The 18,024-nt window shown below is 35.2% G+C and overlaps 1 protein-coding gene across 1 annotated transcript in view; it reads right to left on the bottom strand.

The window, feature by feature from the left end:
• Positions 1 to 810: 810 nt before the first annotated feature.
• Positions 811 to 18,024, bottom strand: part of ZBTB10 (zinc finger and BTB domain containing 10) — a 31,894-nt gene continuing 14,680 nt past the window's right edge. The window contains exons 3-6 of the mRNA XM_043483485.1: positions 9,592 to 9,690; positions 6,348 to 6,524; positions 5,974 to 6,146; positions 811 to 5,735 (exon numbers count right to left, since the gene is read on the bottom strand). Of these exons, the coding sequence (XP_043339420.1) occupies positions 5,430 to 5,735; positions 5,974 to 6,146; positions 6,348 to 6,524; positions 9,592 to 9,690 (755 nt within the window). The 3' untranslated portion in view covers positions 811 to 5,429. The remainder of the gene's footprint in view (positions 5,736 to 5,973; positions 6,147 to 6,347; positions 6,525 to 9,591; positions 9,691 to 18,024) is intronic.

Below are 18,024 nucleotides of genomic sequence, written 5' to 3'. Positions count from 1 at the left end.
AATGTTGTAAGCAAAACAAGAAGTTGATAACTACAATGGTCTAGAAAAATCACAAACAAAAAATTCATTTTGAAATTGAAATTTGGGGTGAAGGGGTTGGTTTTTTCCCTCAAATAATCCCTACTTCATCTTTTGTCCCAATCTTAACCCCTTGGAACCACAGAGATTATCTACACAAACCATTAGAATGTTTCTTACTGCCACATGAGAGTTCTTTTAGAACTTTAAAAGACACTAGGAATTGTATGCAATATGGGCATCCCCTCTTCACTTTCCAAACTAAATCAAAACTGTCATTTAATAATTAAAAGTCTGGGTATCCAGTCATTCTATGATTTCCTTTGTTCTATTACTTTAACACCATCACCACACAAAAAAATGTTCTTTTCTGAATTATTAAAGTTTCAAAGACTTCAAAGTTGTTAACCCACTAATCTGCTATATATGCAATAAATATAAGTGAAGCAAAGTATGTACTTTCAGGGAAAATATTTCAATGTTTTCTACAACCTGGAGAGAATTCCAAAGTAATGAAGATAAAAGACAAATGATATGCTAATTATAAATCACTGCTTTCTATTCATTAAAGCAGCTCTCCAAGAATTACTACTAGGAGGTAGTTTGAGTCTTTTATGCACTTCACATAAAAAGAGATAAATAAACCTTAATATTCTACAATACAAAGGAATCTGAATTATACATAAGCTAAAGTTTATAAAGGAGTTCCCATACCCAGTTAGTCTAAATTATTATCGTTAAAAGCAATCTGGATTAAATATGAGTCAACAAAATTCACAAAGCCAGAAGCAGTTCAGTGCTCACAAGTTTATATTTTTAGGTTTGATAAAGATTCTTGTGTATTTTCTAAATACACAGACAAAAAAAAAAAAACAAAAAACATTGTGGAAGTTTACATACATGTCTTAGGACACTTATACTAGGTAGGTAAATTACATTAAAAATTGGTCTTCGTAAAAGATCTTCCCAAAGAGCTTTTACAAACAGCAGGCAGAAAGTGTTCTTTTGTTTACAGTGTTTTTAAAATGCTGATTCTCCCATCTCATAATGGCCTCAACCAACCCTCTCCTTAATCCAACTTTGTTCTTAATAGGCAGCATACTCCACAAATTTTAAGTACCCAATGTCATAAAATTCAGGGCTACAAAAGATCTTTTAAAATGTGCTTATCCCTAAAACATTTTAAACTAAATACCTTGAATGGCTCAACTTCACTTGAAAGTAGGGATACAGCAGGGAAAAAAAAGGTTTCCATTTAAAATCCTAAAGTGACTAAGAAAAAATACCTGTTAGTTCTAAGCATGTATATTATGTACCATAGTTAAGTTTAAGGATCTGGGTGACTGAACGGCACAAAAACTGGGATTCATGTCTAATTCTTCAGTTACAAATCATCCTTTTAAAATGAAAATGCTACAGCCAATTAATAGCACGGGCTACACTGAAAGGTATCTTGTTTACAGTCATGTGGTATAACAATTGCTGTATTAAGAGGCAAGAGTAGTTAAGGACATTTGGGGGAGGAGGGATTAGACAGACACTCAAATTCCTAACATAGCTGTTTTATACGGAAAATATGTCTCCATAGACAGACCACTTTAAAGAGCTAAAATCCTACAAAAGTAGGGGCAAGAGAGCCCCCTAAAAAGAGCATGGGCTTCAGAATCAGACCTGGTCAAAACCCAGCTCTACCTTGTAGTGACTGTTACATTAGTTCAATTAGGCAATTTCATGGAGCCTTTCCTTGTCTATAAAATGGAGACAATAGCACCTACTTATAGGGGATTTGATAAGGTAAAGCGCAATGGCATGTGCAGGCACTAAAAAAAAGCTAGCTTTTGGAATTATTCAGAAAAATAACTTTCATCCTATGCTGACAACACCCTAAAAATGTAAATAAAGCTTACTGGTTTTAAATTTTATGGTTTTTAAGACCCTTCTTCCATCAGACTTTCCCCAATATTATACTAGTCATCTTCAGGCCTTTTATAAAACATTGTATTAATACAAATTTCTAAGTCCCAATTTTTTCATTCCCGTTCTCTATTCCTCCACCCCTTTCCCCCTTGGTTCCCATGTATTATTTAAACAACTAAGATGTGTCATGTCACTATTATGCACCTGGCAGTGTTCTAAGTGCTTTACATATATGAATAGACTTCTTCATCTCTTCTTCAGCAGGATGGCTCTACCAAAAAACCAGCTCATGCTTTCCCCCAAATTTCAAAACTATTCATTACTGTTCTGCTTTCCCTTATAATGCTTTTCTTTTTTAGCTCTTAATTGCGAGGGTGCTGAAATTTAGCAAAATATCTAGTGAATGTGAAAAATAAGGGCCAATAACAATGAAAAAGCAGGGGCTGTATGGCAGTAACTGCCTCTGAAACTCCTAAGAAATAATACATGATTTCTTGATTTATATGAGAGGGTCTGTTACTACAAAATGAATAGGAAATAAACAGTTTATACTCTCCCCCTTCATTAAATAAAAGATCTAAAATATTTTTCATTTAAAATATAAGTTACAAGAGAAAAATTCAGCAAGTGTGTAACACATAATTCCGCCAGGGCACCACAGACAAAATTATGAGTATTCCACTGTTACTTCTCTGAGACCAATCATGAGTTCTTAGTATCTATCAACTTCCTGAAATTGTACTGTAAGTCAGAAAAAGAATATACTTAAAAAAATAGAAACATCCAGTAGTATACCTTAGTACTAAACTATTTTTTTTAAAAAAGACCTAGAAGGGAAAAGGCAGTCCCTTCAAGATCACGAAACAAAATAAGTTAGGCAGTCAGCAAGTAGAAAAATCTGTCAATTCTGTTTCTGGTAAAATGTTTACTTTAAAAGAAGAAATTTTTATATAGGCTGAGGCTAATATATTCAAGAGTATAAACATTTTTCCTTTGGATTACCTTTCTAAAATCAAATTCTTAAAGTATCATTATTTCAGTTGACTAAAAATATAGCCAAATCTGTCACAACACAACACAGAAGGTAATGGACAATAATTATAGAATATTTTAAATTAACAGTAACAAGCCATCTACATCAAACCTTGTTTCCAACTAAAACCAAAACAAAAGCACAACAATCCGTAGTGTACCAAGTGTGTATTTTCAATTTACTGTATGCAATCTAACAAAAATTTGGTCATAATTTACCAGATATACATAAACAATTTAAGTAGTAAAGAAAATTCAGTTTAAAGAGAGTAAGTTCATATCTTAAGGAAAAGTAAAAGTACATTAAGAATGTAAAGCCAAGTCCAGTTTCTATGCAATAAGTGAACTGTAGTCTAATAAAGCAGATTTAGGTGATTTTCAGATATATATCTTTTCTCTTTAATATATATTTATATATAGACAGATCTACCAATTGTAAACTATGGTTTATTTTAAAGGAGAGGGATAAATGGGATGAAAGAAATCTTTATACTATACTTACATATTCACAAAGCAGAACATTTTACGTTTAAAATACTTTTCCATTCATAGTATCTTTGCCCAACTAACGTCTACTTTGGACCCCACGAGAATTACATTTTACTCATTTGTCCAGAACACTGAGAAAAAGATGTACTCTTCAGTCTTAAACAAAAACCAAACCAAAACTATTCATGTCAGTTTTTCAGTTTTATAGAAACTATGATGAAGTATAGGTGACAAATGATGCATCTCATCACGTAACTGTACTCTATCTTTGATTTATCCAAGCAGAAGCATCAATGTCTAATGTTAAACCATCTTTCTACTGAAATCAGAGACAGTTAAAGTCTGTCTCTTAAAAAACCCAGTCTTTTCAACTTTGATCAGATAGAGCACCAAAAGGATTATGTCTGTCAAAGTGTACTTTTTCCAGACGACTAGCATAATTTAGTTACCTGATATAAAATAGGAAAATATACTCAATTTCTATTTAAAAGAAAGCTGAAAATATGATATCCCTCAATCTTATATAATATACAGTATGTTCCTGATAAACATTGTGCATATTCATATCAATTATGTGAAATGCTGCTGTGAGTCAATCAGTTAATTCATCTGTCAGACTAAATAAATCTGGTGATTTCAACTTAATACATCATCCCTTGTATCCTGAAGAATTTAGTGAACAGAATAATAAATTGTAAAGCCTCGTAATATTTTATTTGTAAGACTTTTTCAGATTTGTTGAATCATGGTGACTACTAAAAAGACTATATATATATATCAAGATGTAGTGATTTCAAGGAATTGAAAAATAAATTAGTTATCTATCATAATTTCAAACCCTGAATACCCCATAAGTATGAAACAAAAGAGAACGCGCTTTTTGTGTTCATTTTAATGATAAAAGGGCACAGGAATAAAAACCTGATATTTCACTTATATTGCATAACAAGCTAACCAAACTGGACATGGAGGATAAATTATAAAACAAATCATTTTACTTATTATTTCTATGACTTTTCTTTCAATTAGACTTCTGTCTTTTGAAATAGGACTGAGGTATAGTACACTGGCAAAAATAAAAAGAAGCAAACAGGAGTAGTGCCAAAGTAACAGATACCCAAAACCAAATGCCTTGTCAGAAAACGTCATATAGTAACCATTTATCAGATTAGAGCAGCAGAAGAAAGTTACTTTTAAATCATAATCATTTTAGTGGTATTTGTCAACCTCGCCATGGTACTTTGCAACATCATTCTTCATTTGTAAAGTAGTAAAATTCATGTCAGAAAGGAAAGGGGGAATGGAGGAAGTCAGTTAGTTCATTCCAATAAATTACCTCTCCAGTTCTTATAAACATGCCCATCAGCACAAATTGAGAAATAATACCTAAGACTAGAAGAGACTTGGTTTAAGTTATGAAGCAAAATAAAGTGAAAAATACAGAAAAGTAGAACCAATGGGGTTGAAAAGGCCCCTCACTGAAAATCTGTATTAAAAAAAATAAAATTAATAAAAATAAAAATAGAAACAAAACTCTACTAGTACAAACTAGCCTGAGTGGTTTGATGGACAGAGTAATTAGGTCAGCTGTCACTGTACTCTTAATAAACGAATTTTCTTCATTCATGTTAAAGTGGCACATGAATGTAAGCTTTTTAAGGACAGGTACTATATTTTCAGAGGATCCAAATACTTACTGTATACCCTATAAATAAAAAATACTTTTACTCTGATAACTGACTGAAGATGTGTGAACTCCATGTGATTCACCCACAAGGTTGTTTGCTGTACAGTCCTGTGCAAATATAAAAAAAAATTTTTTTTTGCTATAAGGCTTTGACCCTACAGTTTTCACAGCAATGTAACTACCATCCAGCATGTACCATATTTTGCAAGCCTTCAAGTTCAACAATCCAAACTGTTGATTCATATTATGTCCAAATGCAGCATCCTTGAGGAGTAGAGCAGGTCAGTTAGTCATCAAGAGACATACAAACATCTCCTGATTCATCCCATCGAGATGCATCATTCTGATCTTCTCCATCATCAACCAGCTCTTCATCAGCTTCTCCTCCACCATTCCCCTCATATTCTTCATCCCGAGGGAAATCTGTATCCTGTCCCTGATCTACACCTTCTTGTCCTCCTGGTTGTGACTTATCTGCACAGTCTACACAAACACCATAGCGCCGAGATCCATGTCTTATTCCAACACTGGCTGCTAACATGAAGATCTTCTTACACACCATACATTTGTATTTTTTATCCTTTTTATGCACCTAATTGAAAAGGTGAAAAAAAAATCCAATGTCAGGACAGTATAGACAATATAATACATTTGAACCACTCAAATTAAACCTCCCATCTAACAAAGCGTAAATATACTATTATCTTTCTGTATGAAGTTCAGTACTGGTTTCACAAATAACATTCATTGTTTAAAGCAAAAATTTGCAGGTAATAGTGTTAAAATACCTTAAACACAGTTTATCTCAATGATCACTTAAAGTTACTTACCAGGGAATGTCTTTTTACATGTTCTCTTCGAGTAAACAGTTTTCCACAAATATCACAGCTAAATGATCTGACTCCCGTATGAATGAGCAAATGCCTTTTTAGTGTTCGTCTGTATTTGGCTACATAGCTACAATGAGGGCATTTTAACTTGTTCATGATTAGAGATGATTCACCTTTGAGAATTAAAAACAACAAAAAAAGCACTCATTATTATACATTATACAAAACTCGTCAAAAGCTTGCCTATTCCTGAGAATAGGGATTATTGTATGGCTACTACCATCTGAGTTTTTTAAAACCCAGAATGTGGAAGCTTTTAATTAATTGATAAAAACAGTATTAAGAGCTCTGTAGATGTTTTGACTAATACTTGCCATTTTCCCAAGTTTCTTGTTTTGGCCAAGATTCAGGCAATAATCCATACTTGAAATCGTTAGAAGCACCTGGTATCAATCCATACTTGTAATCGTTTGAAGTACCTGGTATCAATCCATACTTGAAATCGCTAGAAGGGCCAGGCATCAGGCCATACTTGAAATCATGTGAAGGACCTAATACAATTAAAAAGTGATTTTGATATAATGATGGTAATTAAGATGACTCTTACTGGAATTAAAAAGATGGATATAAAACTATTTTATGAGCATCATGATATGAGCAACAGCCTAATATAAAATAGATATATTAAAAACTATTTTAGTTTAAAACTGAGATGGCCTCATACCTTATTATCCTAATTTACAATATCCTGGTATTAGAATAAATAACAAACTAAAGTTTAAAATACAATTTAAACACAGGAAAAAAAAATTCAGTAGAGTAAAAATACCATTTAATGGTATGTTGAGACTACATGAAACTACCCTTTTACTTGTTGCTGTTTCTCCCACTGAAGACTTATACCACCCTGAAGTCCAGCTGTGGGATGGGATAGTCTTCTATCAGTACAGAAAAGGTGGGCTAAGGATGATGAGTATAAACATAGGGTAATTATGAAAGTTAAATTCTTATATTATTAGACCCGTTTGTTGTTTCAAACACGTTGGAGGGCAAGGTAACAATGAATTTGGGAGTTTACCAAAATCTAACTTCATCCTTAAATAAAAATTTGGAAAGTACTCCTTTGGCAATGTAAACATATCCAGAATTCCCCATTAACTACTGCCACCCTATCCTAACTCATTATCAATTGTTGCCTCCGGATTATTTTCAATAGCCATCAGTTTGTCTCCAAGCTCACACTGTGGTGCATTCCTAGAGAGCTCATTCTCAACACAGCAGTCAGATTTTTTAAACTACAATATTGTAAAGTAATTAGCCTCCAACTAATAAAAATAAATGAAAAAAATTTTTAAAAAAGTAAAAAAAAAAACAACCAAACTTTAAATCAGAACCAGATACTACTCCAACTAAAAAGTCTGCTAAGACTAACAATCTTACTCACAGTACAAGCCAAAGACTACCAATATACTACAAAGCCTTAACTGATCTAGCCCTTGCTTCCAAACTACTCCCTTGGTTATTCTATTCCAACCACACTAGCCTCTGTGTTATTCCACGTTGGTAAAATGGCTACTACTTCAAAGCCTTTGCACTTTGCACTTACTCCGTCCTCTGCCTGAACACTCCTTCTAGGATATATGCATAGCACACTTGTGTAGGAATTTAGCAATTTTTCTCCCATACACACAATTTTATAAAAGAATGCCTGCCAAATGGGTTTTCTAAGAATTTATAGAAAATATAGAAAATACAATTTTCTATATCTATTTGCCAAATACATTGCCTTTTATAAAAATTAAAAGAATTTAAAGATTTCCCTCTTAAGGAAAAAGTGAAAGTATTAATATCCACAATACAAAAAAATCTCTAATGTATTTAAAAATTGTGATTCATTACTAATACTGTAAACTGTTTTGTACCGGGACTACTTTCACTTACTGTTTTTTAATGTTAGGAAAGTCCTCTGAACCCACAATTACATATTTTAATTATAATGTAACACTGCTTTGGGGTAAAGTGAGACACCACATTTGTGTGTGTGAGGAGGAGGAAGGTTAGGAGTAGTAGCCTGTGAAGGTTAATCAATTTTCAGTTTCACACTTCTAAATAAAGCTGTGAGTTTTATGACTCAGAGATCTTGTCCAAATCAGAGCAAAACAAAGTAAGCTCTAAGAGCAAGGACTGTGCTTGTGTACTCATCTCCGTGTTTCTTAATGTCCAAGACATACACCATTCAGTGACTTCCCCAGTGATTCACTGGTTAAGAATCCGCCTGCCAATGCAGGGGACACAGGTTTGACCCCTCATCTGAGAAGACCCCACATGCCTCGGGGCAGCTAAGCCCCTGCACCACAGCATGCACCCAGAGCCTCTGCTCCCTAACGAGAGAAGCCACGAAAATGAGAAGCCCCCACTCTCAGCAGCTAGAGAAAGCCCGTGCCCAGGAAAGAAGGCCCAGAGCAGCCAATTAAAAAAAAAAAAAAAAAACAGACTTTTTTTTATAACTTCTTTCAACAGTTAAGAGAAACCACCTTAAGGCAGTTTCTTCAGAATTATAGCTTAATTTTGGTCCGTGCACACTGTACATTCAAAAGCCCCTGAGAGCTTTCTGTAAGGAGCACCACTGTTGTCCCAATTGCTTAAAAGACTTCTAAAGCTATAGAAATTTTATCACTTTCTTCAACAAATGTTAGTTTTGCCAAATGCTTTCTATGGATGCACATGTACACCTTTTATGTACTATTTGAAAACAACTTGCCTGCTTCATCACTTTACCCCTCAACACAGTATCTTTTAGAACTTTCTCTTACATAAACTATAGTGCCTTTATCACATCCAAGAATTTTTTAGGAATATCACTTAAACCATACTACATATTCACTTTTCCAACTATCTCCAAGCAAATATCTCTTTTTTTGGATCAATGATATAATCAAGATAGATGATACTGAGACCATGGAATAATATACTGTTACAAACCTTCACCAAGGCATCACGGGATGAACCTAGCAATAGTGGCTCACTATCTAATAATGATTTTGAACTACTTCCCCGGAGGTTGCAAAAAAATGTATTTTATCATTCTTCTATATTTATTAGCATGACATTCTATAAAGAAAGCTTTCTCCCTTTTTAATGTACCTATATTATTCTTTGGAATACCCATGGATTCTTTGCCTTCTTGTGCAGGACACTTTCCACAAAGCAGTTATAAATATCACTATTTAGAATTGGTATTTCCTATAGTCATCAACAACCAAACTATTATTTTACATCAAAGTTAGTTAAAATACACTAGTCAACCATTCTGATAATTACCATTCTCACACCATCTATACACTAGCTAGAAGCCACAATCTATTAACTTAATTGCTTTTGATATTTAAGAGCTTTAACATGTCTCCTTCAAAGAGAAAGAAACACCTATTCATATATTTACCAGTCTTCTAAATTCTATAATCAACATTAGCTGCCACAGATTGAAAGTGCTTATATTAATACCTAACACTTTCCTTTAAGGAAAAGAAACTGCTGCAGGTCCTTGATAAACACATACACATTCCCAAACTTCAAATCCTCTTAAAGGTACTCCTGCTAAAATTCTACTGTACCTACCAGCATCACCTCCTTCTTGACCAGAGCTGGCTTCAGTCAATAAATTTGCACTGACATTCCTATCACAATCTGGCCCTGAGAGTAGAGCACCATCCAGATCTGAAAAGGAGATATAGAAGTATGTTATTTATAACCACACCACAGCCACCACCCAAAACACCCCTCTCTTCTTGGAAATGTTTCTTATGCAGACTAAATAGAGGCTATTTGCAAGTACTGAGTAACTACTATGTGCTTAACACTACAAGGCAGAAAAGCATACATAAGACATGTTTTTCAGCCACAGGAGTAACAGCACACTGGATTAGAATGAGCCTCAGAGCCAAGGTGAATTAGGTACCCTAGCTCCATCTGTATGACCACATGCCTCAATAGCCTCATATGCATCCACCTGTATCATAGATCTGATACAGAAATTTAATCAGTTAACGCAAGCCAAGTATGGTGTCTGATATCCAAAAGATAGCTGCAGCTGCTAGTACTAAGTGCTAGGTGTATAAAATATTACTGTTTCTGCACTGGTTCAGAATTGGAAAGATCAATTAATACTAGATTTGTAAAAGAAGATTAATTCCTACATTTGTAAAAGGAAGATGTAATTATTTCCCTTGAATCTATTTTATCTTTTTCTACCACTGCCTTAATTCAGGAACTCATCATTACTCTCCTGGATTTCTTTCAACAGTTCTTTTCAACAGTTTCTTGGTCTCCTTGCTCCAAGATACAATACTTTCTTCATTTCCCACAACATTGCCAGAAAGATCTTCCTAAAACACAAGTTTTATGGTGCTCCTTTACTTAAAAATCTTCAATGGTTGACCAGTTTTTAGGATAATCTTCACAATTCTTTAATTTACAATACAAGTTTCCTAATATTCAGGTTCCTATTTTGCCAATGCAGGAGATTCAGGTTTGATCCCTGGGTTGGGAAGATTCCCTGGAGAAGGAAATGGCAATCCACTCCAGTATTCTTGCCTGGAAAATCCCACAGACAGAGAAGTCTGGCAGGCTACAGTTCATGGGACAGCAAAAGAGTCGGTCACTCACGACTTAGTGACTAAACAACAATAATTTGTGAATCTAGCATCATCCCACTGCTACAGTCTACTCTTGTGTTATGAACAGAAGATGAATTAGAGACACAAGACAGACAATGAAAAATCTGGCTGTAAAGGGATAGAGTGAGATACAGGTTAAGAGTTTGGGTTTTTTAAGGTGAAAATTAAAACATGTTTAAATGCTGAAAGGAAGAAGTCATTAAGAAAAAGAGAGGACACTGCAAAGAGAAATATTGCAAAGAGAAGGAATTATCAAATTTGTAAGATTCTTAGAAAGTCTGGGATCCAGAAGCATTAGACAATCAGTATACATACACAGAGAGGTTTGAGGACAGACACTTAAAAACTACATGTCTATTGGCTTTTATTTTCTCTAACATTAAATGTAGAATGTGAAGTTACTCCCTAGAGTAAAAGGGTTGGAAGTCAGGAGAATAAACAAGTAGTTCATGTGTAAAGAAGGAACAGTAAACAGACACTCATCCTTTCCTGTTCCTTGATAGCAGGGATACTAACTAGGATTTTATTTTCCCAGTATTTATCATAATGCATGACTTTAAAAGGCTTTTTCAATAGGTGCTGTTAATTGTTGGCTTGAATAGTCTGACCTTTGCAACCTGTTATTAAGTTTTAACTTCACATATCTCGGGAGCTCCCTGGCAGACCAGTGGATAGAACTCAGCCCTTTCACTGCCATGGCCTGGGTTCAATCCCTGGTCACAGAACTAATATTCCACAAGCTGCATGGTACAGCAAAAATATAAGGGGAAGAAAAGAATAATTTTGTCAATTTTCTGGTATATAATAATACTAAAACATCCATAAACCACAAATTAATTGAAATCTAATGACTCTGCTTTCCTTTGTAAGTTAAATGTATTTCAACAATCAATGAGAAATCCACAAACCACATGAAAGAATAGCCCCAGCTCACCGCAACTAGAGAAAGCCTGCACACAGCAAGGGAGACCCAGAATAGCCAAAAATAAATACTAAAAAAACTTCAAAAAAATTTGAAAATCATTCAAACAATGTTACTCTTCCCAGTATCTTTCAAAAAGTCACTCTAAAGTGTGTACAGGGCATTTCTTAAAATTCTGCCAAGTAGGTTTGTAAATATAGGGTGTTTCTATTTATATAACATTCTATAGTTAATTGTTGAAGACTTTCCTCAGCTAGTTCTTAATGGACACTTCCTGTCTCCTACCCTATCTATGAAGTATTAGGATTTAGTTTGTGATCTTTAATCCTACATGGTCACTAATACAGAATGTTCACCTCAACCTAAAACCTTACTAGATGGCTAATAAATTCTTTCTGAGGTCTTTCCAATAGTTATGTATGAATGTGAGAGTTGGACCATAAAGAAGGCTGAACACTAAGAATCAATGCTTTCGGATTGTGGTACTCTCAAAACTCTTGGGGGTCCCTTGAACAGCAAGGAGATCAAACCAGTCAATCCTAAAGAAAATCAACCCTGAATATTCATTGGAAGAACTGATGCTGAAGTTGAAGCTCCAGTCCTCTGGCCACCTGATGTGAAAAGCCAACTTACTGGAAAAGATCCTGATGCTGCGAAAGACTGAAGACAAGAGGAGAAGTGGGCAGCAGAGGATGAGATGGTTAGATAGCATCACTGACTCAAACAGACACAAGTTTGAGCAAACTCCGGGAGATGGTGAGGGACAGGGAGGCCTGGCGTGCTGCGGTCCAATGGGGCACAAAGAGTTGGGGACAACTTCGTGACTGAACAAACTCTTTCTGTGTACAAGAACAAGTCATATCCATACTACAGATATTAAAACCCTTTTGAAAGGCATCAACTACTTGGTTCTTGATATCAAAAATAAATCTCAAAACAAGTGAGCTCCTCCAGGTTGACAATAGCTTTCATAAAAGCACACCTAACTCAGGAATCAATATATGCTATCACTGCTGTATCTTATCTCAAACCATCTGGAAACTTATTTGTAATCAGCTGAGTTGATGTGAATAAGACAGAAACCAGGCAACCAACCTTTCATTTGATGTAAGAAATCATATTCTGCTTTGCCAGGAACTCTTTGTATTCATCATTTTCTCAAAAAAGCATAGGGTTAAAAAATAAACTCCCTGGTGGCTCAGTGGTAAAGAATCCACCTGCCAATGCAAGGAACATGAGTTTGATCCCTGGTCCAGAAGATCCCACGTGTCACCAAGCAACTACGCCTGTGCACCGTAACTACCGACGTGTGCTCTAAAGCCAGCGCTCTGCAATAAGCCGCCCTCATACTGGGGTGAGGAGCCCCTGCTCCCTGCAACTAGAGAGAAGCCTGCACAGCAACAAAGACCCAGCGCAGCCACACATAAGCAAGTACATTAAAAAATAAAGCCTGATAAACGACATCCATGACCTTCCCATGGAAATCCTTCTCAAATGCATTTTTGCCAGTGAATAGGTGATCCTCCCCCTAAACAAAACAAACAAAAAATACACCCCTGATTTTATGCACACATCCCTGATTTTATGCAATCTTCCTATACAACACATTAAATTTCGCTACATATTTATGCAGTAAGAATATGCTTATCCTCAACCTTAAGAGGAAACTAAAGTTACTGCAGAGTGCTGCACTGTTCTTTAACAGTATTACACTGCCTCCTGACAACATGAGCACCAAACCTGGCACGAAAGCAGGCAATTAAAAAAGGTACAACTGCAATGCTGGAAATGAGAGAGTGCAGAAGTATACCCATCTTAAATTATACTCACTTACTTTTCCAGTGATACTAATACCATTCAGTGATACTGCTAAGTTAAAATAAATAAACCTATCTACAGGGACTAGACGTCCCCCGTGGCTCGGGGGTTAAGACTGTGTTTCCAATGCAAGGGAAGAAGGGAAACAGCTTCGATTCTGGTCAGGGAACAAAGATCCCATATGCCATGTGGCACGTCCAAAAAAATTTTTGTAATTTAGAAAATAAACAAAAAATAAAAAACCAAAAAACTATCAACATTCTGCAGCAAACCAGCCTTCACTTTATTAATCTCTTTATTTAATACAAACATCTCTGGGTATTTCCCTGCTGGTCCAAAGACTAAGACTCCATACTCCCAGTGCAGGAGGCCTGGGGTTCAATCCTTGCTTACAATCGCACACACCAATTAAGATCCAATGTAACCCCACCTCAAAAAAAAAAAATCTCCAAAATTTTAAGTGTACCTAGCTATAAGCTGTCATTGTCCTTTACATACATTTTTGTCTCTTTGAAGCAACTTCCACCTCTGAATTCATTTTTCATTCTTCTCTGACATCTCATTCATGGGTTTTTAAAAACCTGATTATCAACCAATGGAAAGGACGACACGGTAGAAACCTCAGCCTTTACCTTCTCCTAAAATTTTAACAATCATAACTTTATTTTTTCTCCACAAGGAAATAAATAGCAGTATCTACCTACTTCACAAGGTTGCTATGAAAAGTAACATCAGTAAACAAAAATAACATACAAATTATAAAGTGGAACATAAATCATGATGTCATTAAATGAGGTTAATCTTGGGGCATGTGGTTATAGGTTTCTCTTGGACCACAGAGGGCACAAGCGTCACTTCCGAAGCATCCAGTGCTTTGCACAGCACCTGCCTGTAAGTGCTCAACAAAACTATGTTGGGAAGGAGGTCTTCCTGACCGCTTGTTTTTGGTTCTCAAAATTCCACACATGAGGCAGGTGCAGACTAATCCAGATTTTCTTAAAACACAAATATTCTTGAAAAGAATGACATACGAGAGCACATCAGAAATAGAGGTTATAGAGGTTATAGAAACAATGACAGCTCCGTCCTACAAAAACTCAATAAGATCTATTCAATTTTTGTTTTCTTGTAAATATATACTAGCAAATAAATTTCTCTGAAGACAGCTTCTGAGGACTAAGTCTAATTTTATTTCATAAACTGTTATAGATTTTTTTCCCCTTTGTTCATTGCAGTCAAGATTTTTTTCATTTTTCAGTGATGAGTAAATTCAGTTGCAAACGTATTATATAAAGCACCCTTGACAGTTCTATGGCAGCTGAGACTCAAACTGTAGTCTCCCTTTACCCCCAAACTCAGTGATGATTCAAGTGACAGACTAGGCTTCACTGTTTCTTCTTTGCTCCTATTCAAACAAGGTTGTTATTTCTTTCATGACCAGGCCTTAACAGGTCTCTTCAGAACTTATTCCACTTTAATCCACGAATAACACCTTCCAAATGCTTTTATGTTAAAGGCAAATAAATAAACAAGATTGCACCTCTAATTGAGAACCTCTCATTGCTCACAGTCTGTGAAATAAAATTCACAATTTATTACCATGTCAGAGAATTACAACCTGGCCCTAACCTATTGACCCCACCTCACTATCCCTACTCACTCCCCTTTCTATTCACTTACTCCCTTCAATTTCTTGCCACTTTGCACCCTCTCCTGGCAAACTCCTACACAAAAGAAGATCCAACTCTGTGAAGCTTCCTTCAACTCTTAATGAGAAATCAGGAACCTCCCCCACTGCACTCTGCCATACTTCTGATTTTAACATTTACCACATTACACTGACACGTTTCTACCTCACAGCCATCCTAATGTGAACAAGTTCTCAATCTTAACAGCAATATCATTTACCCTGTTCGCTCAGTTTCGTGTGGACTCAAAAATTTTACTACCAAATTTCCTCTTATGAAGTGGAAAGTCATTTTGGGGTCCCAGAAAAGTAGTATTTGGTTATGACACTTCTGGTCACCCCAGAATATTAAGGCTACATCAGAAATAAAAAATTCAGTCTTAAAAAATTCTCAAGGGCTGACATTAACAGGCTTTAGAAAACTTAACATCCTCAGCAGGTAGAAAGCATTAAAACTGATCCACAAAAGGCTTCTTCAACATGCAGTTTCAGTCTGACCATACAAATTGTTTCCTTAATGCTTATAACTTGAAAAGAATAATCACTAATGCAGCCACCCCGTGGATCAAGTATGGCAGAGTGGGATGGAAAGGAACACTAGGCAGAGGAAAATGAAGGAGAAGGAAAAAAAGATGGCAGAATATTCCTACTACCATACAGTTACTTATTATCATCCTTTAAGATTAAATATTGAAGTGTTACATATTAGTGTAACTGACAGTCCATTAGCTAATGGTGGACATTTATTTTTCAAAATGAGCATCAGCCCTTCAAACTACTGACTACCCAACTGTAACAGTTTCTAAAGAAAAGTGACTTAAATCACTCGTAACTCGTTCTTCATAATATACTCAAAAGGATGCCTGAAAGATAGGGCAGTACATATTGGAATCCCTTAAGAAAGAACTAAACCCAGGCCCATAAACCTGCTATATGGAACGTTTGGGTTAAGATGTAGGATACATACATTTTCAGATTTTAGGAAAAGTAATAACTATGATATACCCCCAGAAGGGTCCAAGGGTGGCATCCTGTAATCAAAGCGTTATTTCTGCAACAAAACATATGGATGTTCACATTTAAGGAAAGAAGCAAAAAATACAAACTAGTTTTGCTGCCAATTGAATATCAGGTTTTGTTGCCAAAATGATTTTTTAAAAGCTTTGGTTAATTTTTACAGCCTTCAAGATTTCATAATTATAAAATTTTCTTTCCTTCTAATTATAGAGACATTCTGTATGATAAACTTAAGCCAACTTAAGTGGCAGAACCAAGTCCAAATCTTCTTTACTAAGTCTAGGTTCCATGGTTTTTAAACATTTTAAGTAGTTCATACAGTAACTTTATATGGCATGGCCAAAATATGGAAAAGTCTCAAATCAGATGGCCAGTGTTCAAAGCTGTAAAAATATTTTAAATTCAAACAAACAAAAAACCCCCGATCATTAAGAAAGCATTTCAAGGAACTTCCCTGGTGGTCCAGCAAAGTGTTTGTCTTGCAGATAACCTGGGGACACCAGCTTGATCCCTGGTTGGGGAACTAAGATCCCAATGCTGCAGGGCTACTAACCCGTCACGTTCTGGAGCCCTCATGCCTAGTCGGGTCCCACACAACTAAGATTGACTCAGCCAAATTAAGTAAAATAAAGAAAGAAAGCATTTCAAGATTCTGGAACCTCTGAAGGGATCCCCTGTATCAAGTGTCACTCAAAATACATTAGGGGCCTAAGTACTGGTTGCTAGACAACTTTAGTAGAAGTAATAATTCACTACTTCAAATATGACTCATTAGGGTATCTTAAAGACATATAGTTTGAGCATTCTTCTCTCAAAATTGTTTTCTATACATTTGAATTATATGCTTTTCAATCAAAACCCAATTACACAAATTGAAGACGTTAAAGCTTAAACCTGATTTCAACTCTACTTGTAAGGATCAATAAAAATTCACAAATGCCACAAAACAAAAAGAAAAGTACAGATGAGAGAAAGGAGCTTTTAGATTGTTTACAAACTCTAAATTATATCCTTTGATCAAATAAAACCACTGTGCATCTGAGTATTTGTACATTATTATGAAAAATTCAATCTATATGAAATTTTACCAGCTTTTATTAAAGACAAAAATCAATTTTATAACCTACTGCTGTATTTACTAGAAAATGCTTTTCAGAAAACTGTCTTGATGTCAATTATATAAAACCCGACTGGAGGAATTCCTTTCAGAATTCAGTACCAGAAAAGTTTGTCATCCTGTAGAACCACTGTTTCCTCATTCTGAAGGGCTGCTTATTATCTTAGAGCCAATAAAAAACTTAATTAGGCTAACCATATTAATACTCTTGACTAGCTCATTTTATTATTGCTAAAAATTTTATTTGTATTTGTTTCTTGTCAGAAATTTCAAAATCTTATTGAATGCATATACATACAAATGTATTACACGAAGACAATGGCTGCAACTTTCTAGTGTGACTGGCATAAATAATACAAAAATACAGATTCAGAAAGCCCACGTTCCATGAGTCCAGAGTAGATAAAAAATTGGATTAACACCTGACTTGTTCCAACAGTATAGATGAAAACACTGTGTAAAACAATTAAGGCACTGGTTACTTTTTGCCACTATACAATTTAATTTCTAATCTTAGGTTTACATGTACAAATCAAAAATGATTTGAAGGGAATCCCAGCAGAGTCAGCTAATAGGTATACTAGCCTAAGATTTTTAAAGAAATACCATTATGAATATAACCTCTGATAAACCCTATCTCAGTATCTTACATTTCTTTATGAAGCACCCAAATACCACCTTCAACAGTATATGGCAAGAAGACATTATTTATAGCCTACAAACAGTAGGCTTAAGAATCTGGGAAATCACAGTTCCTACAAGAGACCCACAAATCCAAACATGTCAAGCACTGCTTGTAGACTAAATGCATAAT

Source organism: Cervus canadensis, chromosome 12 (assembly GCF_019320065.1).
Source record: "Cervus canadensis isolate Bull #8, Minnesota chromosome 12, ASM1932006v1, whole genome shotgun sequence".
In the NCBI taxonomy this organism is placed as follows: domain Eukaryota; kingdom Metazoa; phylum Chordata; class Mammalia; order Artiodactyla; family Cervidae; genus Cervus; species Cervus canadensis.
Note: the sequence above shows the minus strand (reverse complement) of the source record. Positions and strands in the feature narration are given on the sequence as shown.